This window comes from Zootermopsis nevadensis, unplaced genomic scaffold (assembly GCF_977971745.1).
Source record: "Zootermopsis nevadensis isolate Lab colony 2312 unplaced genomic scaffold, Znev_1.0 Znev_ptg000050l, whole genome shotgun sequence".
Taxonomy (NCBI): domain Eukaryota; kingdom Metazoa; phylum Arthropoda; class Insecta; order Blattodea; family Termopsidae; genus Zootermopsis; species Zootermopsis nevadensis.
Genome location: NW_028259182.1, coordinates 4,049,985 through 4,077,250, shown reverse-complemented (window position 1 = coordinate 4,077,250; position 27,266 = coordinate 4,049,985). Strand labels below are relative to the sequence as shown.

General features: G+C 40.2%; 1 protein-coding gene across 4 annotated transcripts; it reads right to left on the bottom strand.

The window, feature by feature from the left end:
- Nucleotides 1-27: 27 nt before the first annotated feature.
- On the bottom strand, nt 28-17,420 carry LOC110828145 (uncharacterized). Of its 4 annotated transcripts, none has more exons than XM_022060558.2 (10): nt 17,235-17,420; nt 16,528-17,022; nt 15,975-16,230; nt 13,626-13,837; nt 12,475-12,756; nt 11,082-11,761; nt 10,365-10,530; nt 9,352-9,471; nt 5,969-6,064; nt 28-4,057 (listed from the first exon to the last, which is right to left on the bottom strand). In XM_022060558.2, exons 1-10 carry the CDS (start codon nt 17,292-17,294, stop codon nt 3,917-3,919), a joined length of 2,508 nt encoding a protein of 835 aa, XP_021916250.2. In that variant the 5' UTR covers nt 17,295-17,420; the 3' UTR covers nt 28-3,916. The 4 variants fall into 4 exon arrangements, with proteins under 4 accessions (XP_021916250.2, XP_021916249.2, XP_021916248.2 ...); XM_022060557.2 differs by having other exon boundaries at nt 10,365-10,533; nt 15,975-16,227; XM_022060556.2 differs by having other exon boundaries at nt 10,365-10,533; nt 17,235-17,419.
- Nucleotides 17,421-27,266: the final 9,846 nt, after the last annotated feature.

Here is a 27,266-nt window from a genome sequence, read left to right as displayed (position 1 = left end):
AAATGTGCGTATGTGAATAATTAAATGTTCTTGACAGTTTTGATTCCTTTATATTGGCCTCATGATCAGGCTTCTTATGTACACAAAGATTAAAGGGTAACACATAAATATACATTTAAGTACAAAAATATTTCTCCAAGTAGTTCAACACTACATTAATGTGCTTCTATAAGTGTTTTAAAAATATTGTAAAAATTATGCAGTTAATTACGCCAGTCTAGTAGATTATATGCTTCCCAACTTCTCATTATAACATTTTATAAATTATGTCTTATTCACTACTGTCATATACAAGTCTTCCATTTGAATGATGGTTATGTAGAGATACAGCAATACGGGGCATGAACTTGGTTCCTATTTAATTTTTTAAAGAATTGTATATAATATAGTACTAAGCAATCATTTTAAAGGTCTGATAAACTCTCTAATTTTTAAATTCCCTGTAACCTTCAAATTCGTATCATATAACATAATTATATTCGTCAACAATTTTGAACAGGCAAATAATTATTTTAAAACCTTATAAGAGGTGACAACTTGCAGGAACGGTACCTGGTACCCCAATTTATATTCTTTACATTCTGTAGACATAAGCAAATGGAAAATAACGTTGCACATTTAAGAGTGATTAAAATTCTAAGTACATCGCATTAAAAATTCAATTATCCTGGAATCCAGAAGATGCCTTTTGTAGTTTATAAATTATCTGTTGCTCGGTATGAAGGGCTTAACCCTCAGACGTGGTTTTACGTGTACACACGCGGGCATTTAAATTAAAGTTCTTGTGGTTTTACGTATACACACGCGAGCCTCAAAGCCTAATTTAAAACGCCCATAAGTATGGAATAAATAACGCCAGCGCGATGAGGTTTGTTCTCGCCTGTTGTGGAAATAAAGCTCTATGTGTATACATGTGGCAACAGGGTTACATTCCAATGACCTGCAAGGGAGAGTCTAAAAATAAACGCCTGACCTGGTAGTTTACAATGGCTTTCTCTTCGACAAGTCGGCCCTTGACGGAGCTTGAAGAAATACAAGTTTTAAATGAAGTTTTAGAAGATGATAGTATAAGTGAATATAGTTCGGACGATGATAGTGTATTTGACATTGATTATACACAGTTTGTGACACCGGGAACTGTCGTGTTTAGCGATAGTGATTGTGATAATGGTAGTGGTGGTCGACAGGACGACATCGTACAGGCAGGTGTGGTTTCCAACAAGTTTTTGTGGGAAAATATAGACTCATTTCCTGCTTCACGAGAAGCATTTTGTAATGTATGTGGTCCCCAGTTCGACACTGCTGAACTAGATGTCGTGAGTTCATTCGAAAATATTTTCGATATAGCACTTGTGCAGCACATTGCTGATCAAACCAACAGATATGCTCAACAAGAAATATCAAAAAGTGCCAATCCTCTCACATTTCGCTCTAGGATTAGGAAGTGGCAAGATGTTACAGTGGACGAAATTTACGTTCTTTTGGCTCTATTTATGTTGATGGGCATTGTGCAAAAGCCTACACTTAGATCTTACTATTCAAAGAACCGGCTGTTGTACACTCCGTTTTTTTCTGAAACTAAACTTCTAATCGACTTGCTTCCACTGCTCACACATCTCATCTTATAAGGTAAGATTATAAAACCATCTTTTAAGAGGATTTCAGTGAAAAATTCATAATTATATCTCATATAGTTCAAAAGTTATGAAAAAAAGAGTATTTTACAGCAAAATTTAAACGGGCATTTAAAAAATACTACCGCAGGAACAGCACGACAGCAGTATATGCGGGGTATTTAAACTACCACGTCGACGGGTTAAGTCAAAAACATAATTTGTACTGACATTGGTGGGCCCTTACCAAGGACCATAGAGATAGTATTTCAGATTCTAAAAATCTGGCAATGTTACGTTTCATATTTCTTTAAAATATATTCCATGATGCACATAACTGGGTCAATTCCCTACCCCACTAGTCCCAACAGCTGTTTATGAATGTGCTCAGTCCACAGTTCAATGCCTTTCTTGCGAAGTTAGATTTTAGTTTTTGTACGGAACATGAGAGTTGATCACCATGTTCAAAGAACCTGCTATTACATCCCATCCTAAGCCAGTTCAATCCTGTCCTACACCTTATTTCTCCAAAGACTCTTTAATTTTATTGAAATAGGTTAGACCACAGCCTAATCTCTGACAGCAATATTACACTTGTCTAATATCTGTAGATGACGATGGATGAAGGAATCTTTTTTTGACGTAAATACGTCTATACGGAAGGGTCATTCGGCAAAAAAGTGAAATAAAAATGTGTAAATATGGACCGACAACAATGGTCAGCTTGCTTACCTAAGAAACGTCATCTGTTTACTCTGCACTGTTGTGTTACATTACTGCCGTCAACAATCCGCTTTCGTTATTGCGGAAAGAGCTGAGCTGTGAATCGCTTGTAGAAGAAGTGCGTTGTCGATTAGATAATTTTGTGCTGGTAAAAACGTTTTAGAATATCACAAGTACTTATCTTATATAAGAATTATTACATTTCATTACATTACAGAGACGTATTTACGTCAGATTCTCCGGAACCGTGGTTCCACTGCCAACTTTTTTGCCTTGATTTGTAACCTCGAGGAGGGAGAAATACTGGTAGGCCAAAAAATAGACACCATATTCCACAAATATACTGAAAAGACAGTGGACAGTAAGTCACCATTAAAAAAAAATACTGCACGTGGGAAACAGTTCACAATGTTTGCATCTTAACCACGTAGCTGATTCAAACCCACATTCCTGCATATGAGCTTTCTGTTTTCCATAGCGTAACAGAATTTGGGGGAATGCATACTTCTACACTCATTTCTGTCACTCTTAATTGTGCAACAGGTACAAAAACAAAATAAAACTATCCTCTAGAGCAGGTGTGGGCAAACTTCAGTGAATGAACAGCATGAAACAACTACATTTTTTCACAGATCCCTCGGATACATCAGTACTGCATCTGGTGAAGAGCTAACTACTTTCTTGGTACTTCAATAAACTGTACAACATACAGTAACAGCGTATAACTTCAGGTGAGAGCCACGTTGAATGTCTGGTGTTGACCAACATTTCAGCAAACAACGCAGTTGCCATTTTTAAGGTGCGCCGTCAAAATGGCACGCCTACCATCATCTCTGAACCTCGTGGTTAATGAACAGCCACCACGCCCTTCCACATAATCGCTGCAGATCCTTTCCCATCTGATGTGGTCATCGGAATCACCTTGTCACCTTGAAAATGGTAACTGTAGTGTTTGCTGAAACGCTAGTTAACAAAAACATTCGATGCAGATTTCACACAAAAGCTGAAGTTATACGCTGAACTCCAGCTGTGAAACCTACGGACAAGAATATGGCGAGTGTTCCTTTCACACAGTATCCAGTTTCTAAGTTACTTGTCTTGATATGATAATGTAAATATAAATTATTTTAGTAAGATCTGGGGTTGGTGATTGTGGTCTGTTGGGCTGCGATGCCAAGGAGACTTGTAGGTGGTGGTTACAAATGTTTCTGAAGAACGCAAGTGATATCTTTGGCACCATGAGAAATTCAAATCTGAAACCCGGGGTCTTCCTTAATAAGCTCAAGAGAATGCCGACAATTTTGAAATGCTGTTACGAAAATTTCATCCGATCACGGGAAGAATAAAATGTTCTGGGTAAAGACGTATGATGCATATGACCACAGATTGCCCACAACTTCTCTTAATAAAACTTATTTTAAATTTCCTTGTGAATACAAATTGAAATCTGCATCTTACACATCTCAATTTGGATATCTTGAGTGACTTCCTTGGTGCATGATGAGAAGCCCATATGTATATGGAACTGTGCTGCATTAGCAAGAAAGGCAACGATACGGGCATACTCGATAAGTGAGATTCTAGTTTGATACTGATGACTCCACAGCGTCATTGATGGCTAGGTCCGACTGATCAGCTTCAGTCTGTATTGTGATCATCATTTTTTCTTCATTTGAAGAACTTCCATCTGACGACACAGACTGCGTTGATGTGGCTGCTTCCTGTAAAAATGATAACAATTTCCCAATAAATCATCCTTTCTTTTAAAAAAAGCATGTTTTTTAACACTCACACCTAAAATAATATAAGTGCCTTCCCGTTCAGCTCTGATTTATTTTATATTAAAAGGTGATGAGTAATTCAATATATTGCGAACAGAACCACAACATCTCATAAGAAAATCTATGGCCTTCTCATTGTTTCCGAGTACCTAGAAATACCAGCCACTGTATGGTAGTCACGCAGGAATAAAATACATTCTACAGAATGTATTGAGTGAGAATCCATCTGCATTTTAAACATTTGCTCATAATTTTTTTTTTTTTTTTTTGTGATTTCACAACCGCTGCTGAAAAACTTAACACACCTCCCAGTGGCGTACAATATTCTGAGATGGTAGCTGAAACTGATTTCCATAACACCAGCATGGATTCTAATGTTGGAAGCCTGCAAATCATGAACTTCTACTTCAAGTTCCTTGAGATAAAAATGCAGTCATACACAGCAAACTTGAGGAACAAGATAGCCATTGATCCACGCTGTTTCATCTCTGTGATGAACACAGCTTTCGCTTAATTTTGTGTGGTATATGTCGTCCTGCTACACAGACACCCAAACCTCATTCACAAATGCACATTTTCATACATGTGCGTGCACATACACAAATTAGAGCATCCACTACATAGGCGTGAATCAGAGTAGCTCAGTCAGTGTTTGGCTATGGGCTGGATAACCAGAGAGGGCAGACGCAAAGGATTTTTCTACTAGCCTTTCACCCAGATTGGGGCCCACCCAGCCTCCTATCCAATAAATGGGTACCAGGTGTCCTTTTCCTGGGGGAAAAAAGTGTGGATGACCATTCACCCCATCTAGCACCAAGATCAAAAATGAGTATGAGATATACCTCTTCTCCCTACAAGCACCTCCGCGGTGTGGAGTGGACACCTTACAAATTATCTGTACATGCATATACACACAAATCAAGGCACCCACTATGTACACTTTACAAAATCAATTAACAAAATAACTTTGAAATAAAATATAATTAGGGACATATAATCACCTTACTTTGGTAATTATTAGCTTACATTCTCTGTTATATAAGAAAGGTACGCTCTTGGTATAATCATCATATTCCTATGTTGGTGTATGTGTCTGCTGCCTAACAACTTTTGACCCAGCTGACAAATTGTCATGAAACTTGGTACGAGCAGCATATCATTAGAGACTACCATGTCATTGTAATATATATCAACGTGACAGCCAAAAGTACATGTGAGATGAGAGTGGAAAAAAATACTAAATTCTAATTAAGGCTCCTTTTCTTTTACAGTGGAAAAAACAATATGGCGCTTGCACAAAATCCATATTTAGGCTTTGGTGTGATGACAAACCACTGCAGCTTGGCAAGCAAAATCTTTTATAGAGGTATATCGTAAGCATACCTACAGATTCTGAACGATACACTCTTTCATATCTTAACAATTGCAAACATGGGAGATGTACAGAATTTAAAACTTTGGCTTTTGGGAATTAGCCGTGTCAAATGTTCAAACATCTGATATGGCCCATACTTTTGATAGCCGTCTTCAGCCAAAAGGCTACTTTGATGCAACGTTACATATTCTGGTAACATAGCTGGATTTGAAAAGTGAATATATTTTTTACATAAATACCATACGTTTGTTAAAATAAATAAAAAGCTAAAATGATGTGTGGAAATAATAATATATATATATATGAATACTGAATTTTAACTAATACTGAGTTATGCTTAACAAAACACCGCTGCCGTAAATACATTACAGCTATATATAATTTCACAGGATTTGCTATGAATTGATGGAAGGGACAATGTAGTATCTAAATACTGTAATATATATTATACATACATAAATGATTGCCATGTATACCTGAGAAAAATGAATTTGTTTCAAAGAATACAGCCCACTACACGCACCATCTGGTATCCAAACAGCTTTCTCACTCCTCTCGTTCTCATCAAATCCCTCAAAAAGAAAAAAAAAATGCAAATGCACTAGAATTGGAATTACCAAATTTGCCCTAATTTAATGCACATCCAAATTTAAAGTACCAATATATTTATCATTTTTCAAAATCTTTAGTTGTTGTCAGAACACAAAATTATAAACTCATTCAAAATAATTTTTTCAGTGGTATCCTAGTAAAACACCTAGCACAACCGGACATGCATGATAATCCGAAGAAATGTTCATGCAATATATTTGGGCAAATATGGTACATGATAATGCAATTTTGCGTGTTGTGCCGTCAGATATGTGGGCACAGGTTGGAAGATAAAGCATTATTACAGGCAGGAAGAAAGACAATCAAAATAACTATTCAGCCCTTCACACCAAGACACAAGAACCAAGAGCGACTACAGTATCACCTTCCACCTATTCAAATGAGGCCGATGAAAAGATGCATCTGACCAAATACGGACGTCATTTACTGCTTCTACATTGTCCAAAATCTAATCTCAAATACCAAACAAAAATTACAGTATAATCCAGATCATCAATATGTTTGCAGATGTGTTCAAATTTTTATTTGATTAATTTATTTACCAAGTACCATAATACAGTATACAGAAGTTCATAAGCCAAGCTGTCATCTCCGTATCATCATTTTCATTTTCCCTAGTTTATTTAATGACAGTTTCTAACTGTACCAGCTATTTATCATCAAATTTGAGAATGACTGCGAACGATAATATGGAAGGATGTTCAATTATTTGTGGTTTATTTTAATGTACTATCCTAGGAATTTTTCTCTTCACTGCCAGATAAGCCTGACTCTGCTGTCCCCACAACCTTCAATTCATTGGGTATCTGCTTCTCTGGGGGTAAGACAGCCACAGCAATAAGCAGACCATTCATTTCATCTATTCAACTAACTAATTAAGAAACAAATCTCAAATATAAGAATCCAGATGTTTGACACTGCTGAATACAAAACCCTGCCACTGAACCAAATCATCAGCCAATCCAATCCATTATACCAAAATCTATTTTCTTAATATGCATTTTAATATTATCCTATGACTGGTATTTTCATATTCCAAGAAATCACTTTCCAAGAGGATTCCCAATTACAATTTTGTTTCTTCCACCACAGGTACAAAGGATGATATGACGGAATTCATTCAGGTATCCTAACAATTCTAGAAAAGTATAAATCATGATCCAAATGTATTATTATTTAAGGAAAAAAAGTTTTCTGGGGGTTGGACATCCTGCCTGTGTGTTGGCATTAGCACTAAGCTGGACATGGCAGTGAAGAGTAAAATTCCTACTACTCGTGAAAGGAACTGAACCATGGCTGTCCAAATAAAACCCAACCCACTCATTTTTACTACAGCAACAAAACTAAAATACACCATTTTCAAGGTCAAATTAAACTTTATATTCTTCGTACTGTTATTGTGCTGATAATTAACGTACATGTTCACCAAAAATATTTACAATGAATTTGATGGTGACCATAGACATTAATTTGGGTCAAAATAGTGACAACTTTGTACTGTTTAATTACTTTCACACAATGACTGTAAAGATGTTACACTGGAATTCTGCTATAACATGGAAATCACTACAACGAAGATATCTCTTAAATCATAAAATTTGGCTGCTGGTTTGGCACTTCATTATCACATGGTCTCAGGATGTGGATTTTTAATTGAATTCTAGTAAGGTCTTAGTGTACACATATCCTGCATTTTAAAAAAAAAATACATGCACTGTGTCTACACACATCATGCTTTATAGCAAACTACTGTTAAGCGGCCCATCCACGTATGAATCTGACTTGCGTTGCGGGCTCGGATATATTTCACCACACATGCATAGCAGACTCGGCTCGTGACACCCCACCCACAAGCGAGTTTGGCTCAATGGAATCCGATCCAAGCCGGACTTGCAAACCAAACTCGTACGTGGATGGCGCCGCTTTAGCCACATGCAACTGTATAAGTACTACATACGGCCCTTCAACCAACCTCTCAAATGGAGAAAATATTAAAATTTGTAAGTAATATACAAAATAGCAATAGTTTTAAGAAGCTGTTAATGATGCTATATTAAATACCAAATTTATTCTTTTGTTTTGAAGAATACTTACAACATTGTATAATAAGAGAAAACAGTAATACGAACATTACCTGCATTTTAAAACTTTCTAGAAGATGGCTGTCTTCTGGGTTGTAGCACCATGTAGTCTGGTAGAAGTCTACCAATGTTTCACCCTGATGATGGAGGCAGGACCTCTGAAACGTTGGTAAACTTCTACCAGACTACACAGCGCTACAACCCAGAAGACAGCCATCTTCAGAGTCAACGCTGTGAAAACCTCAAATCCTACTTAAAACTTTCTACACTGCAAATTTTTCTAAAAACTTGTATATGTGTATCGGTTTATAGAAAATAAACCGTGCACGTCCTTAAAAATTGTTTCGCTGGATACAACATACTACACAAAGCATATATACAACTGAGAATGTTCGACACACATCATCCACATTAAAACAGTTTACAGATACCAAATTCCAGTAATAAAAATTGTTTGCTCACTTGAAAAGAGTGAAGAAATACACTTTTCAAATGAGAGCGCGCTTAAGTTGGGATTCAATTTACACCAAACGACAGTCTGACGATTAAAATAACAGTTGGCAAAGGTGTCCTACAGTTAAATGGTACAGGCCGAGAAGACATGGAAAAGCAAACTCTGGTGTTCTGGGTTGTCACACCACGTGGGCTGAAAGGTGTGTACCAACACTTCAGAGAAACATAATTCTCTTCAGCCCTGAAGATAGATACAGAATGTTCCATATGCTCCTCTGAAACACTGGTACCTCTACACCAGCCCATGCAATGTCAGAACCTGTGGAAATTGTTCGCAATCGACTACGAACCATAGTGGGAGCTTGATATTCCACACATTCACAAATTTCATTCTGTCAAGACATCAAGAAGTAGAAAACATAATCCACAATGGACACCAAAATATGATTGGGGGGAGGGGGACTGGTATTCGCTTATTAAAAAAAATTTCAACTTTATTTCAGAAAATCACAAGGCTCATAAAAAATCCACAATGGCCACAGTCAAACATGAGGCAAATGAAACAGACTATAGTGGCTTAAAAGTAAAACACTACATCCTCCAAATAAGAAATAAAAATATTCGACACACACAAATAACAAAAGCATTATTCTTGCAAAAGTTACTGGTACCATAATATTTACCGTCGGAACAGAAACGTTTAAGATACATACCGTTATCCTCTGCTTGGTATGAGTTTTGATATGTTTGGACAGGTGATCGCTTCTCATGAACTTTTTGCTGCACTCCGAGCACTGAAACCTTTTCTCTCCCGTGTGCGTTCGCCGATGCCTCTGCAATGAGACGAGCCACGCCTGTTTATACTCTAGACATCAGACATTACTACAAATAAAAACAAACTTCGCAGTTTATAAACTTGTACTGAAGCATTCCCATGGTGTATAATTACTAATCAATACAGTTTTCCAGCTACACAACACTTTATTATGAATAACAAGCGTGCCATCTTAAATACATCATACTCGTTTACTTAGGCTGCCGTTGCACAGTTATACATTTTAACTGGAGTCACTAACCCCTATTTCTTATGAATTTCTCATTTATACTGTCTGTCAGGAACAAACAAATGATTTTGTAAATTTCTTCTTCATAGTGCTACGTGCAGATGGTACACACCATTCAGCATGGTGTGCATTGGTGGTTAGCAGGATTCACGACCCATCAGTACACGGGTTCGACCGGGACCGCGACATTTAACCCCCCTTTTTGCGAGATGATGATGAAAGTGGAGTAATTGTTGGAGAAACCCCAGAGGCAAACTCAGTGATGCCTAGACCACAGCCTTGCCCAACATAAGTTGTAAATCTGAGCACCGCCGGGATTCGAACCCAAGCCCAGCGTTCTAACCTCTAGACCACCGTGGCGGATTGGTTTTTCATTGCCAATGTACCAATGAAATAAGAGAATGGGAGATTTTCACATATTTACAGGAAATAAACATAAAAAAGTCAGTATTCCTTTTTTTTCAGGCAATGCGTTACAAAACTGTTGACCAAGAATATAAATATGTACCTTTATTACTTTCAAAACCTATCTTACCATCTAGACCGAATATTTTGTCTAATTCTGGTATGTTGTTCTACTGAACACTTCTTAACTGTTTAAATTAATCAATACTCACACGGCTACAAGCAACAGTGACAGCAATGACAATAAACTCCCGTACCTGTAGTTCATCTGAGCGTGTGAATCGTTTTCCACAGAATATCCAGCTACATATAAAAGGCCTTTCTCCCGTGTGCCATCGCAGATGAGCTCGAAGATGTGATGTCTTCCCATACACCTTGTTACACCCAGGAACATGGCATATGTGTTGTTTCTTGCGGTCCCCACTTCTGAACACAAATTACATTTTTTATGTTCGCGCGACATCTGTACTTTTATCTTTAATTAACCAACTAACCAACCAAAAATCCCACAGTGCACAGTAATTAATGATACAAGAAAACACGCAATAAAAAAAACGTACTTTCAAAAGTACAATTATTATTATTACTCAGTGTGATGTTTGGCGCTGCATTTCATCGGCCAATTTTTCAAATTTGGGAGCGTAGGATGATATTGCTGCTCGAAAACAATCGTCAAGATGGGCGTCAGTAAGTCGAGATCTGCGCTTTGATTTTATGATGTTCATGGTTGAACGGCCTTCATTATAGAGTATAACCTCTTTCCGTAACAACGCGGGCACCCAAAAAAGTCTTGGGGACCACTGCATTACACCAACTGAGCTAACTTTACTAATTAGGTACATTTATTTCATGATTTTTGTCCTTAAACTCATTGTTGCCACTCGATCAATCATTTGAAACCAGATATAAATTACGCATGTGAAATGCGTCATTAAATAAACGAACAATGTGATAAAAACACCAAAATCACGTACCTTTCGCCGTCACTGCAGTTAGGGCACGTGCACGCCACACGACGGACCCTGGCTTTGTGCGTAGCCTCTCCTGTTAATTCATTACCGACAACTGACGACACAGTTGCCTGATTATTAGCAGGCAAGTTTGACTGCTGAATATGCGGATTACCATGACCCGTGGTTGTTATCACTTGCCACTTGTTGGGGTCATTTGGATCCTGCTGGATGTGTTGTCCGGTAGCTATGATCTGTGTGCCAGGCGGTAGGGTCGGAACTGCGGATATGGTCGACTGTGGGGGGCCATGCTGGGGCACTGACGTCCCAGATGGGGATAATCCTAGCTGGTTCTGTGCTCCGACAGAAAGCGCACTTGCTGGGATCAACTGCACGTTACCTAGTCCAGGAATATTTTGGAGGGGAATAGCCTGAAGGTTACTTAAGTTCGGAACCTGAATTATGTTACTGCCCGCTCGCATGGCTGTAACACTCCCAGCTTGAGCGAGATTCGCGAGACTTGTAGCTGGTATCACAGTCACTTGTTGACCTTGAGAACCTGCTAATGTTATCTGCTGTGGCTGAGAATGCCCCAGTAACACGCTCTGTCCTGTGGCTGGCTGTTGGCTCTGAACGGTCACTTGATGGGTGTTGGTCGTGTCCGCACCTGCCGAACTGCTGACGAGGCTCGGAGCTGCAACGGTCTGGAACAGGTGCCTCGTGAGATTGACTGAATGATTGATTCCTAGGTTATTTAACAACATTGTTTCATCTGCAGAGACTATACACCGTCAAATAAGATGAGATAATTATCAATGGTAAGGACAATCTGGTAAGACGTAATCGTGGCCTATTTTAAGGCATTTCGCAGCACTTGTGTAAATCATTGAAACTACTAAAGACTCGGTGGAAAGATGAAGTAAGGAAAGACACATAATACAGTAGGCAGAGTGCATACAGACACAAGAAGAGTATTAATAGGAAGACGGAGAAGACTTTATCATAGGGTAACACAACCAGATGGAAATGTCAATGCATAATTATTGTCATTATTTCTGTTGGAAAGGATGTACATTTCTACCCCTAGAACAACAGTTTATTCAGATATCAGCTTCTTATATAATACTTCTGATCACCAGTCTACAGCCATTTCTAACAATATCTCCATAATTCCACGTGAAAATTTCAAAGAACTTTATATATGTGAAATATGTCATCAGTGGTCAGAAAAAAAAAAACATGTCCAGATTCATTTGAATGAAAATATACTACACTTCGGGATAGCATACAAATATTCAAAGGGTTCTGGGTTCAACAGCGACCACTCTTACTAAATATTCAATATACCATTATGGAAAAATGAGTCAGTCAGTTATCGTTACGGGGTTTTAGAGAATTGGGAAGCCGTCTTTCTCACCTGCACAGTGACGCTCGGAGTGGTAACAGTTGTAGTACTCCAAGTGCTAGAAGTCACCGCATTCGAGTTGGCAGCCGCTGCTGCAGCCGCCTGCACCATCATATTTTGGTTTGCCTGGGCCTGGGCCTGGGCCTGGGCCTGTGCCTGGGCCTGGGCCTGTGCCTGTGCCTGTGCCTGAGCTTGTGCTTGGGCTAAGCTTCCAAGCTGAGCAACTGATGCGAGCTGCACCTGTTGGATCTGACCAGACGGCGTGATGATCTGAGTCACTTGCTGTGTTGGTACCTACAATTAAAATGTTCGACTCCTGGCAGTGCACATTCAAATTGTGGTCGTCATGATTATGACACTACGCTGTCATTACCAGTCTTTTGGAGGAGCATATTGCCCCCAATATCCTAGGTATAATATGGAAATCAGAGTGCAAGATTCCTTCAAAAACACAAATGACAGCCACAAAATTACATGGCATCAAAAACCAACCCAAATTTAAAAAAGGTCGGTGTCTTTTCGGTAATCTGATAGAAATTTACAGATGTTTCATAGGTGCTCGCTGCCTCTATTACCAACCCCTATCAGAATTTGTTTTAATTTATCTTACGCCTGTATTCAAAGGTGTTTTCTGGCCCGTGGAAAACAGTAAAAGTCAGCTAGTACCAAGTTCCAAACCATTAACACCAAAAGCTTGCCATTAGACATGATCATCAGTCAATATCATCGACAGTCTACACAGCAAATGTCCCCAACATTAATTTTAATGGTTAACCAATCATCTCCTTCTTTGTCTTGCAAACACTTTCTTGGTTGAAAAATAAATACTTTTATCTGCAGTATTAATTAAGAGGGGTCCACAGTTTCCGCGCAGTCTTGTGCTGCTTGGTCGCTGGGACCGTGGGTTCAAATCCCACTTAAACCATGGATGTTCGTCTGCGTTTTTCTGTGTTGTGCTGTCCTGTGTACAGGTAGAGGCCTTGCGACGGACCGATCCCTCGTCCAAGGAGTCCTACCGAATGTCTATAGATCGAGCCAACGAAAAGTTGGGACCCGCATTGCTCAGGCACTTGAAGAACGGGTCGTTCCCAGTATCCAAGTATAAATATTAAGCATACGAACTCCACGAGGCATCTCACACAGCAACATTATTACATACGTACCTGACCCAACTGCGATATCATCTGCATCTGACTGCCTGACGCCTGAATTATATTAGGAATTGCCGTTGCAAATGCCTGAACGGGGAAGTGAATGGTCTGATACAAAGTTTGTCCGTTTGCTGTCGAGATAGGAACCTGAACTGGTATGGTCTGCTGCATCGGAAACTGGACGACCTGTGGCATACTGGCTTGTCGAACCGAGACATTTTGGCCTGAAACAAGGCGTATCCATAATTTAAATGATATTAATTAAAATCCATGTTTCAGTAACAGGTCACATGTCCATACATGTTCAAAAGACTGTTACAAAAGAGATTTGGGATAAAAACTTAATATATAAAACCTTTTCGTGCAGAGCTCTTCAATTCTGCTTCTGCGGCAATGATAACCAGATTAATGTTCTCCAAAAGCAATCTACATCCATCACTGTTTCACTCAATGGTAGATAAATACTGTTCGTTCATGAACACTTCATAGTTATCATCGGTGCCACTGTGGCAAATAATAGGAAAGTGGTTGATGAAAACAGATATTCATAAGATTACCATAATATATAATATTTAAAGAAAAACCTGGGCAAAAAAAAATTGCTGTTTCTACTGCTGTGTAACGATGTCTTCGCTAGATTGAACAAATGGATTAAAGCAAATAAACTCACATTAAATTTTGACAAAACAAATTTCATTAAATTTTGTACTAACAACAGAACTTGTGTAAATCTAAATGTGAGGTTTACGTTGATAAAATAATCGAGGAAATAGAAAAAACTAAATTTCTTGGCCTACAAATTGACAAACAATTAAACTGGAAAAAACAAATTCAATACATCATCCCTAAACTAAGCTCGGTATGTTTTGCTATGAGGGCAGTTGCAGCACTCATGAAAACAGAAACTTTAAAATTAGTTTATTTTGCTTACTTGCATTCCATCATGTCATATGGAATCATTTTTTTTTTTTTTGGGGGGGGGGGAAATTCAACAGACAGCAAATACATACTTTATATTCAAAAGAGTATCATTAGAATAATGGCAGGCTCTAAAATGTGAGAGGGAATTATTTAAGAAGTTTTAATATTCTTCCACTACCCAACAAATTCTTGATCTCACTATTATCATTTGTAGTGGATAACATGAAAAAATTTCAAACAAATTCAGATATCCGCAATATAAGAACAAGATACAGATACAACCTTCATGTGGCGAATTCTAACCTCACTAAATATAAAAAAGATGTTTATTATAATGGAATTAAGTTATTCAATAATCTTCCACCCACTATAAAAAGTTTAGACCACGACATAAAAATGTTTAAGCCATCGTTAAGACAGTATCTCCTATCTAACTAATTCTACCTACATCACCCAAAAAAGTATAAATGGTGATGGTTTCTCATCATAATTATTTTGCTGTAATTCCAAAAATCCGTAAATAGCTGCAATATCTTTGTAATCATATTTGTACTATAAACAGGTATTTTACTTGTGCTATGACATGTTCTACATCATTGAATTAGGCCTATAAAGGATTTATGGAATGTAAATAAATTCTATTCTACACACACACACACACATATATTTTTAAACAAAAAACACCCAATTTCCAATCTTGTTGTGGAATTTGCATTTTATTTACACTTATATGTTCAACACAAAGTACTTGCATTGAAATATGACAGTGGGCGAGTGGCAGTGTGTAATATCACAACAAACAAAGCCGGGAGGTTACGATGCCGCAAGAATTTGATCATCACACATCAGGAAGCTAAAAATCATCAGTCTTCTTGAAATTCAGCAACACAATGGAACAGGCCCAATATTTTCTGCCTCTTGGTTTAAACAAACTCCTTAAAAAAACACATCTCTTGTCTGTCTCTTTGGCCTACCATTCTTGAAAACACAGTAAAGTATCACTACAATGAAGCTATTTCATTGTCACAAAAATTATGTCTTCAAAGCCAAGATAATGTTAGTATCAGATATCAGATAAAACTGATTTGTTTCCTAGTTGGTAATCCTTACTACCACGCAACCAATAACCCACCTGCTGTAATGTTTTAAACGTAGAATAATAGATATGTCCTTGAAAAATAAAACTATGTAAAAATTAGAGAAAAATTATGTATTTTAAATACAGCAAAGATCTAAACACAGAAAAATGTCAGTAAATATACTAATATCATGTCAGCAAGAGGTCGACATATCATGATGACACCCAAAACAGGAGTGGTAATCACTGCTCTGGACGGGGCATACCACTGAGTTCCAGTTTCACTGATGATCACCAACCTAGCTTAAACTGACTAAACAGTAAACATGGGGTCTTGCCCCGCTCTTATTCATAATACACACCATTGGCCATTTGCACTGTCTGTCCACTGACGTTTTGCAGCAGACTGGCTGGATAAACTCCTGGAGCCCGAATGATTTGCCCCGAGGGTGTGATGAGGGCTTGACCACCGGCCAGTTGTACTGTCTGGTGTTGCCCCGAAGGCATTGCCGGTATAAACAATGCCTCCTGGCCATCCACTGTCACCGTCTGCATTGGCTGAACAACATTGTAAGCCAGATTCTGTCCACCTGCAGTTACTAACTGGGCCCCTTGCTGCTGTTTCACAAACGAAACAAAAAATTATAATGAAACTTCATTCAGTGACTAGAAATACAATACCAAAATCACTCTCATCTTTACCATACTATTTTTAAAAAAACATTTGAAATTTGATGCAGAAGAAATGTAGCACATGAAAGTGTGTCAACTTTCCCTTTCCGAAAGTAAATATTATGTAACCATGTGTGGAAAATTATCATATGGATCACATGAAATAAACTAATTCCCCCATGCTCTATGAAACACTATTAACGCCATGTCTCAAAGTGACCAGATTGGAATGCCACAACACACCTGCAGAAACTGGCCCGAAACTCCTTGCACTGAAACGACAGTCGGGGTAACAGCAGACGACACGAAAGTCTTCCCTCCTGAAGTTCCCGGCGTCGTCTGCTGGTTGTGTGCTGGGCCTTCGGTCGACGCCACGGCTGTCACGTGATGCTGCCCCGATTGATGGTGGATGGGAAGAAAGTTCTGTAATTGTGACAGCGTGATGACTTGGGGTTGCTGTTGCTGCTGCACGGTTACTGGGCTCGAGATGCCAAGATGATCTCTGGCGATCTGTGCCTGATGACCCGCCGCCACGATTGTAGCACTGCCCTCCGCCTGCTGCTGTGATTGCAGCTGCTGGAGAACGGCTGCGTTCAAAACTCTTATTTGGGAAGCCTGTTGCTGTAAGGCTAGCTGCTGAGGAACACCTCCTTCTTGGGGTTGCTGTTCGTGAGATGAAGATGTACCGATCTTGCTACACGTTGCAGCGAGAAGAGCAAGGGGGGACGGCTGAATCTCCTAAATGAGGCGGAGCCACGAACAAAATGGGATGTCAGCAGGTGCGTATGAACCAACAAGCAATGCTTTGGGTAGCCCTGGAACAAAGTCGTTACGCGCGCGCCTTGCGTTTTGCGGAGAAGCACACAAGGAACTCCCACTTTCCCACCCCGCCCCAAATGGACCACACACAAACACACACGTACATGCACACAGACACTTGGTCAGCTTACCTGAGATGTGGTGTTGGGCAAGATATATTCCGTCTTGACTTTGGTGGGTGCCGAGGACATTATTTGCTGTCTTCACGACCAGAAAAATTATTGTTTCCCCGTCCCACATACACATATAATTTCCATCAGCTCATGGCGGACACGTACTGACGAGAAATGACCAGATACATTTTCATCACATGTATCCATGCGCCGATCAATATCAAGGATTATACATTCAAGCTTATTTATATAGAAAGGAGGATAATAATCGTATTCTTATTATTCTTTAACATGAAATCCTTTTTGAGCCGCGTGCTAATCAGGTGCTGTCGTTATTATAGCTTAATATTGGAGGAACTATTTGGGGCGTCAACATCGGAAGTGTACATCAGTGATGCGGTACCGCGGTGCGGCCCGCTTGGTTCCACGGAAATAGCTGATTGGCAGTTGCTTACAATGCCCTACCCTGAGCCGAGTAAATTTGTTAGGGCTGATGGAACCAACTCGTTGCCTCCTCCCATCTTCTTTGCGCGACGCCAACCGCCTGTTTATGACAAAGGGAAAGGGTCGAACTCCCCATGGCCCGAGGGAGGGGACGTAAGATATGATCAAGGGGCTGGACAGGGATGGGACCTAGCTCCCCTACGGCCAGCACAAAATCACGAAAACCGCCCCTCTGCGTGGCCTGCTGTGCAAGGAGTCGATTGCACTAGAGAAGGGGAAATATATTTGGTGTTTTTAAAAATAAACGATCAGCTGATTTCTGTATGGCCTTCCTTCCATGCCTGTAATCACGTCAATGTGAGTGACGTTGGGGTTTAAACTTGTTCGATCCGTACGTGCGATAATCGATTGTGGGATAAAAACAAAAAAACATGTGAGAGCGAATTGGCGTTGCGTATTTAAACTGCTGCAACCTAACTGCCTCTTCAGACTGGTTATAACCTCACCGATGAACTGACTGTCCTTGGGGAAACGTTCTTACCTGCCACTGCTGTCGCTCTGACATCAGAACAAATCCTGACCTTGGAAATCCACATGACTCACGTTCTGAACCGTAACCGAGAAATTGTACATTGTTGAGGCACTGGGGAAGGTTGTTTTTGTATTGTATGTGTTCTGCTTTAAAACTTTCCATCGCAGAACAGCAGTAGCGTTGATTTCCTGGGATTATATTTTGTGTATACGTATCATCTGCGACTATGAGTGACCTCAAAACATTATTACGATTGAATCATGTTATTATGGAGCATGCATCACTTGTCATATTGTTTAATATAATAAATAATCAGTTTAAACGTTTTCTGAAGAATACGTTACTACTGCTAATTATTTTCAGGTCTGTATTATTGTTTTCTGGTTGCAATTTGATGTTCGTACGTAATATTGTAACTTTAATACGCTGTCCTTCCAAGTAGTAATTCTTTTGTTTGTTATGAGGGTCTATAGTTTGTTGTAGGTTAGGTTTGCAGCCCTTCTTCGTGTGCGTACAATGAAACAGATGAATAACGTCAATTAATTTCGTGGATTCTGTCATTTTAATAAGTAAAATGTATACGTTATCTGGAAAATATCTTCGTAATCGACTAAAACTCTTGTTCGCAGGTTATTAAGCAACATTTGTCAACGTAATTAATGTCCAATTGTGTGGTCTTCTTTGTTTTGAGGCCATGGTTACCAACATGTCGGAGAAATATTTCGTCCCCGTCAACAACCCGACAGATGAAGGCGATGTGTCCCTCTGAAGCCAACAAGATCACAGTTAACCGAGTGTGAATAATTATAATTACATTTCCACGACCTATTGAAAGATTTTCTTTTAGGAATTTGAGTCAAACTCGGTGATGGACCACGTGCCTCAGCCGAGATTAGACTTCGCGTCTCAGAGACTCTTTGCCACACGCTGGTCCTCGCGTGTTCCCAAGGTCGGACGATCGGGCGTGGTTTTGTTAGGACCTCGCCTCTCCACCCAAGTACGCAGGCATCGCGAGGGTCATCTGGTGGGATGAGTCCCAGGGGCGGGGCCGATGGCCCAGCGGATACAAGATAACCTTCCGCTCTGTCCACACACTTCGGGCATAATCGTGTATTTGGCGGGAAATTTGTATATGCGTGGGGAATCAGACTAAAAGAATGTCGATGTTGTCTCCGAAACGTCGGCGTCTAAAAGTCCACGCGGACCAACGCTGACATCTTCGCCCCTTCTCAAGCACTGCGAGTTGGGCTAGGTTTGATGACGCTGTTTCAACTGCAGAAGCTGTTCCCGTATAATTGCATGACTGGTGAACAGGAAAGGATTGCGAAGGATTCGGTCATGGTCTGTACAGTCATTTGCATGGAATCATGTGAAGCTTCAACTGAGGTCTTAACTGGGTGGACCGACTGTAGATTTATGATCTATTTGCTCAGTGCGCTAAGGCATGAACGTGAGACTGAGGACAAAGGGTCCACTCTGGTGACGTGTCGAATGATAGGTTTACAGTTGTCGTAACTTCAATCCTTACGTCCTTAAGTAGGAGGCGACAAGATAACACGTTTCTGAAGGGGAAAAAAATCGAAAAATTGTACAGCGTGTTCGCCGATAAAGTTAAAAGCAACTGTCACTTCCCGACTTCCGGCAGGAACTTCTACGAAAGAAGTCGATTTTACAGAGCGATAGTTCCTTTACTCGGATCGGGAGTGAGTCGTGCAGTTCCAGCCTGAACCCCGGACGACAGTTGCGTTCAACTTCGTCAGTGAACACCCTGTATTTCATGTAATCTATGGCAGTTTTCAAGCGAATTTTTTCCAGTAGCTCCCCATTGAAATTTTGAAGAGTATTAGATAATATCTAAACCTCAGTTATCGACATATTAGACTTAGAAATATTCTAAAAATCCAGTGCCAAGAATGTAATAATCTTTGAGTCAGGTGTTATTCTACTCAAAAGTTAACTTACGAGCCAATTTTTAAGAAAAATTCCAGACGTAATTGAAATGTTTAGGCCTTTCCGTGTTCTGTGATATTGCGGGTTTCAAAATCAGGTCCCTCGGCGCCATGCAAATACTTCAGCCTATAATTTCATCAACGCCTACACATCTCTAAAAAACCAGAAATAAATGTACATCAGTCATCAATTCTAATTGGTTCTGACGATGAAATGAACGCATAATGTGGAGGACTTTCGCATCTCTCCGCACGTACCATCTCCTCAACTGCATGACCAATATGGATTAAATTTGGCGTTACAGGCGTTCCGACTCAACATTTTAAAGTGAATTTAGATATATTTGTTTAAATTTGTCAGTCTAATCACAAAAGTTCCTATTAAATATTAAAATATTATTATAATTAACATTTAAATATTTAAAATATATTAAATGATGATCTCTATCGAAATATTCGATTTACATTAGATCAACACAAAAATCCAATGGGGAAAACTTCCTTCCTAGAATCAGGATTTGATACGACGAAGCTTATTTAGGCTATAAACCATCAGACTATTGTCTTTTGCCTAATTTTTGTCTGGCCGAACCACGTTCGCGCAACTGGCGTGAGCAGCGGCCTAGCAACTAGTGTCACTTGGAAGAGTCTATTACACGTAGGGAGCTTGGACCTGCTTCTAACGTAATCGGTTTTAAATTTTGAGCCTACAATCCGCAATTTTGAGTCTGATATTTTTTTTACTAAACTTAGTATAGCCTACGGCACTGTGAGACACCACAGATGATCCAAAGGTCGTTCCATCCCTATTACGCGTTCACTTTTATGCATTTTATGGAGACCAATTTACTCCGATGTCTTGTTCCTTAGGACGCGTCCGGGCGCAGGTGTTTCGAAGTCACCGTGGAAGAACATCTGGTGCCATCGGAGTAGCGTGCGTACAGTTCTTTGCAGGCTATTTGAAACAAGTCCTTCCCCTCGCAGCTTGGACAACGGAGGGGAACTCGATAAAGATTTGACGACAATTAGAAAACGCAACGAAATCCCTAAGAGATCTTCACCCCATGAAATATCTCGATTTATTCATTATTTCGTTAGGTTATTTAACCCTTTGAAGCCGAAGATCGTCTGAATATTATATATGAATTCAGTCCGTACCGCGAAGAAAACACTACACCTCACCATTACGAAAATCAGCTGGTTAACCCTTTGAAGCCGAAGCTCGTCTTCATAATATTTACGAATCCAGACCGTACCGCGAAGAAAACACTTCACTTAACCATTAGAAGTCGAATCAGGCGGTACCACATAAGATTTAACATCCCGGTCAAAGCCTTAATGACGCTGTTTCAACTACAATCGGGCGCGGAGACAAGACGAACGTGTGTTTAGAAACAGGCCTGGAGGGACTGAGGAAAACCACAAAGACCCTCTTAGGTAGCCCGTAAAAGTCTACAGCATTACAGCTACGATAAAATGATTGGTCACGTAAGGAGAACGTAGCATGCATAGGACCTACCTGCTCTTACTTTCTTTAATTCTCCATTCTTTCGTATTTTCCTGTCTCGTTATAAACACGAGAAATATTTGTTACCAGTTAGACCAGACCTGAACAACCTTCTTATATCAAGAGACCACATCGCTGTTTGACCTCCGGCTGTGTTACGTAACTTCAACCTGGCAGAACCAGTCTCTACCACGATAATTTTGTTTGATAATAAATGCAAGGAAATGTCGTGTTTTGTCGGCAATTCGTTTCCTTTTGAGTCGCCGTGGGCTTCAGACACCCGGGAAAACATTTACAGACACACATCAATGGTAATTTTCTTCTTTGCAGTAAATTTACAGTTAAAAGTTAAATGTTTCTGCTCTCTGAACCAGAATAATCAATTTCAGGATGTCAAAACAAGTCACCGCTGAGATAGATGGATAATTTTCTAGAGTGGGACATTATTATTATTATTATTTAGTGTTCTGTCTGACGACAGGTCCATATGAACAGGATCCTTCCATCCTTTTCTCGGACTGGGACCTGTTCATATACGTTCTTGGCAGATGATCCAGAAGTGGTTTGCCATTGCCTTCTTCTGTGTGTGAATGGAGTAATTGTTGGGATGCCACGGAGGAAAACTCCGTGTTGCCTAGACCACGGCCTTGCCCAACACAAGTTATAAATTCGGGCACCGCCGGGAATCGAACCCGAGACCCCAGGATTACAAGTCCAGCGTTCTAACCGCTAGACCACTGGGATACTGGGATTATGTCTCAGGGCTGGAATCCGCATTGATGAATATTTAAAATCCCCTCAGTTCACCAAGAATACGGAACTAACTTTCTTTATACGTCAGTAAACGCAGAGTGGAACACCCTGGTTTTTGGGGAGTAGTTCCCTGTTAAGGAGGATTTTCCGTCAGCTGGGATCCTGTTTCAAAATAATACGACAGAGCGCGCTGAAGTCAATCAGCTGATCGCCCTGGTGCAGTTGAAGTAGAGGGGAGAGACCTGACGCTGGTTCGGGTAGTGGCGTCTTTGTCTGTGGAGTTCGTGAGTTCGTCCGCCACGCCACTCACAACTACACCTCAGTTTTCCCGACAGACACTGCTCCAATCCTGAGCCAGACGAATACAAACCACTTCGAATCTCGTACGGGGCATCAGGTATCATGAGATTCTTGGCGAGTTTCCTCAGTCTCTCCAGCCAAATCCTAGATAGTAGGCTTACCTTCAAAGAGGTCATGACCGCCTCCTTCGTAGTCCTTACCTGTGTACCATTCATTATCATCGTCTCATTCGATGATATATGGCTGACGTATGTAGTTGAAACAACGTTGCTAAATAACCTAAGAATAAATAATAATGCGCGCGGAGTTAGGATAATATTAAAATGGTTTTCAAAAAAGGATGTAAAATTGTGGACAGAATTCGTGAGGCTCATGATAGAGCCTGATTTCAGACTCTGGCGAATTCCGTAATGAACCTCGGACGTTAGTATAGTATTTATTGGCCAGCTGAGCGACTACTGGCTTGTCAATAATGACATATCTACACTGAATTACAATTAGCGTTGCAAAGGCGTGTAGATCAGTTCCTGGTAATGTTGGGACTGGGCTCACCAGTACAGGCCTTCGCGTGTTACTATCGAGTAGAAAATCGATAACTCGCAGAGACAGAACGTGTGTCGTTGTCAGCGAGCTGAAGCCACGAAAAACCTTGAATCCCACACAGAAACCTTTTTTTTTCAAACGCGTGCGTACGTTTAGGGCCGGCACATAGAATATCGCCTCAAAATTACTCATCGGGGGGGGGGGGGGGGGGGGCACAGATTACACATTAACAGAAGTCGATAAAAACCTCGATGCGTAATATCGATCTTTATCTCAGGTCGCGTGTTCGACTATTGTTCGAAGCATCGATCTAGGAAGTTCATTTCCGAATTTAGTTCAAATTTTGGAGGAGGTTATTCAAAATTTGTTATCGACAGGGTTTAATTTTGACACAAATTTGTCCAAAAAAGGTCGACAGCATCAAACCCAAAGCCGTGCTTCAGTCGGAGAGGTTCCGAGTTCAAATCTCGATCCGAGGATCGACTATCCTGGCTGAGAGTTCCTCAGTCCGCCAGGCAAAATGACGGGACAGTGAATTAAATTAGGCCACGACCGCTTCCTTTCATAACTTTCCAATTTATTAGTACAGACTGCTGAGCTACTGACAGCGTCGTTATATAAACGATGTCCAAAGAGTCCTAGACGATTTCACTTCATAAATTTCGTAGAATTTTTTTTATAAGATATCGAAACAGACCTGAGGAAAACCACGCATTTTAGTAGACTTTTCCCAAAAAATTTTATAAGGAAGATTGAATTTGGGAGCAGGTTACAAAAGTTGGGTAAAAAGACACTTGGAAGACCAAGACATAGACGTGAAAAAGTATTAAAATGGAGTGTGACAGTGGATTGGATTCATATGGCTCAAGATAGATAAAAGTGGCGATGGTGGTTGTTGTGAACACGATAATTAACTTTTGGGTTCCATAAACAGCGGGAAATTTGTTTTTCCACGCACGACTCAGTTGACATACTTTTGGAGTAACCAAAATAAAACACAGACGACGGTAAGGAATTTTATCTACATCTAGAGGTCATTGGAGAGAGAATTAATTAGAACCAGTTATCACCAGGGTGCAGGACAGTCTCATAACACAGACCCCGAAGACATCTAAACAGAAAAATCCTTCAAAAATGACGAAAATTTCACAATATTTCGAAACGATGGTAACAAACCAAGATTACATTCGCGTAACGCTGACTTCTGACCTCTGACCGACATCCGGGGACGAATGCATATCCCTTTTAAATCCCTGCAGTATTTGCTCTCATCTGTGAATGGTGAATTGGAAAGGACGTGTAAAGAAAGCGGCCGTGGCCTATTTTAACGTAGTATCGCGTAATAATTAACGACTTAGGAAAACTAGATGCCTGTCGGAATATCTCGTTTCAAAAACCGAGTTCCGAACCCGGGTCTCCTGCAAATTATGATTCTCGTCATCGGGGAAGCCACTTCCATCAGCTGTGCCCCCCCCGCGTGGTTGGGAATTAAAGTGGGCGGAGCGGGCAGGGGGTGGGATGTTGATGGGTGGAGTGACATGGTGACGCCTCCTTTCAAATACGCCATTTTCCAGCAGCATGGACCAGACCGAGACAACGCCCACTTCCTCCGGAACAAATTTGTCACCCGAAAAAACCGCGGTAACGCCACTGAGCGTCGAGGACCACTTCCGGATGTCATGAGGCCTTCCAGCGGCAAACCGGAAGTGGCCACTGACAGGAACCAACTTCCACAGCAAACAGAAGAAGGTAATGTCCACGTTCCTCACACCACAGAACTTCTGGGCATATCTTCGAATTGTCGAGAGAAATGAGTACAAGGACAAGGCGATGGATGTTTAAGATACAGACCCCAAAGGGTATTTATTTTATTTTTTTGTTAAGTTTCTGTATTTCGCACGAACGTTCATGAATTTCGATTCGAATCTCACGTTTTCTGAAAAAGGGATAATACTTAATGATAACAGCGGTTCGTATTTTGTAAACACGATAATGAACCTTCGGGTTCCACACACAAAGTCTGTGAGTCTGTTGGCAAGCTTAGCGACTATCAGTTTCTGAAACACTGCTTCGTCAGAAACAGCTCTTCTGTGCTAGCCAGTCTCTGATTGAGAGGGGTATTACGTGTCATAAACCCAGAGGCGATGTGAAAATAACGTTTGGCTCTTCGAAATGTACTGCCTGTTCCCGCCATCTTGATTCATGAAGTCGATACGTATCGATAGTGAGCGGTCGACCACACAGCAGGCAAGCCTATCCTAACCTTGCAATTTGATTATCACGACGAAGCCCGAGTTTCAGGAATCAAATTCCGTTTCATTTTATCCAGACAACAAGCAGTTCCAATGAAAGTAGATCTCCAGATTGTGATGAACGTTTGTTAAAATATTTACTTATGGTTGAAATTCGATACAATTCGATTCGATTAATATCGCTGTGTCTATACGTAAGAGCCCGCGCAGGTCACGTGATGTTACCTGCTCGCGCCAGTCCGTCAGTTGCCTTTCAACAGTCGAAGTGCAAGGATGTCTTTTTCTCAAGTGCGTCGAGTGTTCATTGTCGAACACTGTCTGGCGTCTCGTTATTAATTAACTTGCAAGAACGAGTTCAGGGACACGTTTCCCGATTCTCCTGTGCCAAACAAATCGACAATGCCTCTTCCGGTGAGAAGTTCCCGTGGCACAGAAACTCCTCGCAGAGTTAGATCGAACATGAGGACAAGAGTGAATGCTGAACGCTGTGGGCATTTCCAACACTTAACATAATATTGTTTTTTGTTTTTGGGTTTTGGGTTTTCAAATTCGTGTCACACGAACGGATTGCGTGACCTTTAGGTCGCCTGCACTGTTACGATCACAAAATAAACCTGCAACATTCTTCTAGGTCCAAATATGCTAAATTATCCCAACACCCAGCACTTATTCTAAGTCCTGAATAGTCTAGACCAGTGGTATTCAACCTGGGGTACGCGTACCCCCGGGGGTACGTGAAATTTTAAAAAATATATTATTTTATGATAAACACTGAATAATCAGTAATGTAATTTATTTAATTTATTTTAGATGTAAATTATATACTATGTATAACTTGAATTATACACCAACAACTTTGGGGGGTTAAAAGTTGAAGAGAAATTATATCTGTGGGTACGCGAACAAAAAAGGTTAAATACCACTGATCTAGGCAAGTCTTCCTATCAGACAAGAGAGTTCTCAGATGAAGTAGAAGGAGCGTTGAAGGAAACGGCTGATTCCTAATATAAAGTATACTATCCTAGATGAACTGAGTAGATCTTTGGAAAATTCCGGAATACGAAGGAATGCGAACCACTCGATCGTAATATTCAGTAAAGGAGCCACTACAAAATGAGATGGTTTCTTTTAGTAAAAATTGGGGGCAAGTTTTAATTTCGAGTGTTATATATTTTAAATAAAGTTCCGAAACGTCGAAAAGGCAAAAGAAACACTGATACACAGATTCGTACCAAGAAACGAATTAAAAAGACGTTTCAGAATGCATTTCAGATAAATGAGCCGAGATCTATCATTCTAAATGGGGCGTAATGACGTATTAATCTTCCTCTGGACACGGGGGGGGGGGGGGAAGATAAGAAATCTACGCCCTAGCCTGGGATCGAACCTCAATCGCCCAGCCTGTGAGTTAAATAAGCTAGGTTAAAACCACCGACAAATCAACAAACACGTGTTTGCCGACAGCCTTCGATATAACGTAATACAGTGAACATAACCTAAATTTCAAGTACATGTGAACTAGTTCACCTCGCAGACATGCGAGCCAATATGACGATGTTTTTATATTCTAGTCAATTCCGATTAATACTGTTAACAAACATGCAATAATGCATAACTTCATGCTTTTCTAGCTTGTTTTAAAAACACGCATTGATGTTTAAAAGAAGGTAAACAAGTTTGATTAATTTCGCAGTTCAATTGTTGATCACGTGATTTCGTCACGTGACGTGTCGAAACTTACGCTACGTAACATTAACGCGAAGACGAAAG

Excerpts from the sequence above, each read along its gene's own strand:
- LOC110828145 (XM_022060556.2), bottom strand. The coding sequence starts at position 17,294 with ATGTCCTCGGCACCCACCAAAGTCAAGACGGAATATATCTTGCCCAAC. Across the intron at positions 13,838-15,974 it reads GACAGTGCAAATGGCCAATG|GCCAAAATGTCTCGGTTCGA; the intron begins GTGTGTATTATG and ends GCCTTGTTTCAG. Across the intron at positions 6,065-9,351 it reads ATACCAAGCAGAGGATAACG|GGATTTGATGAGAACGAGAG; the intron begins GTATGTATCTTA and ends TTTCTTTTTGAG.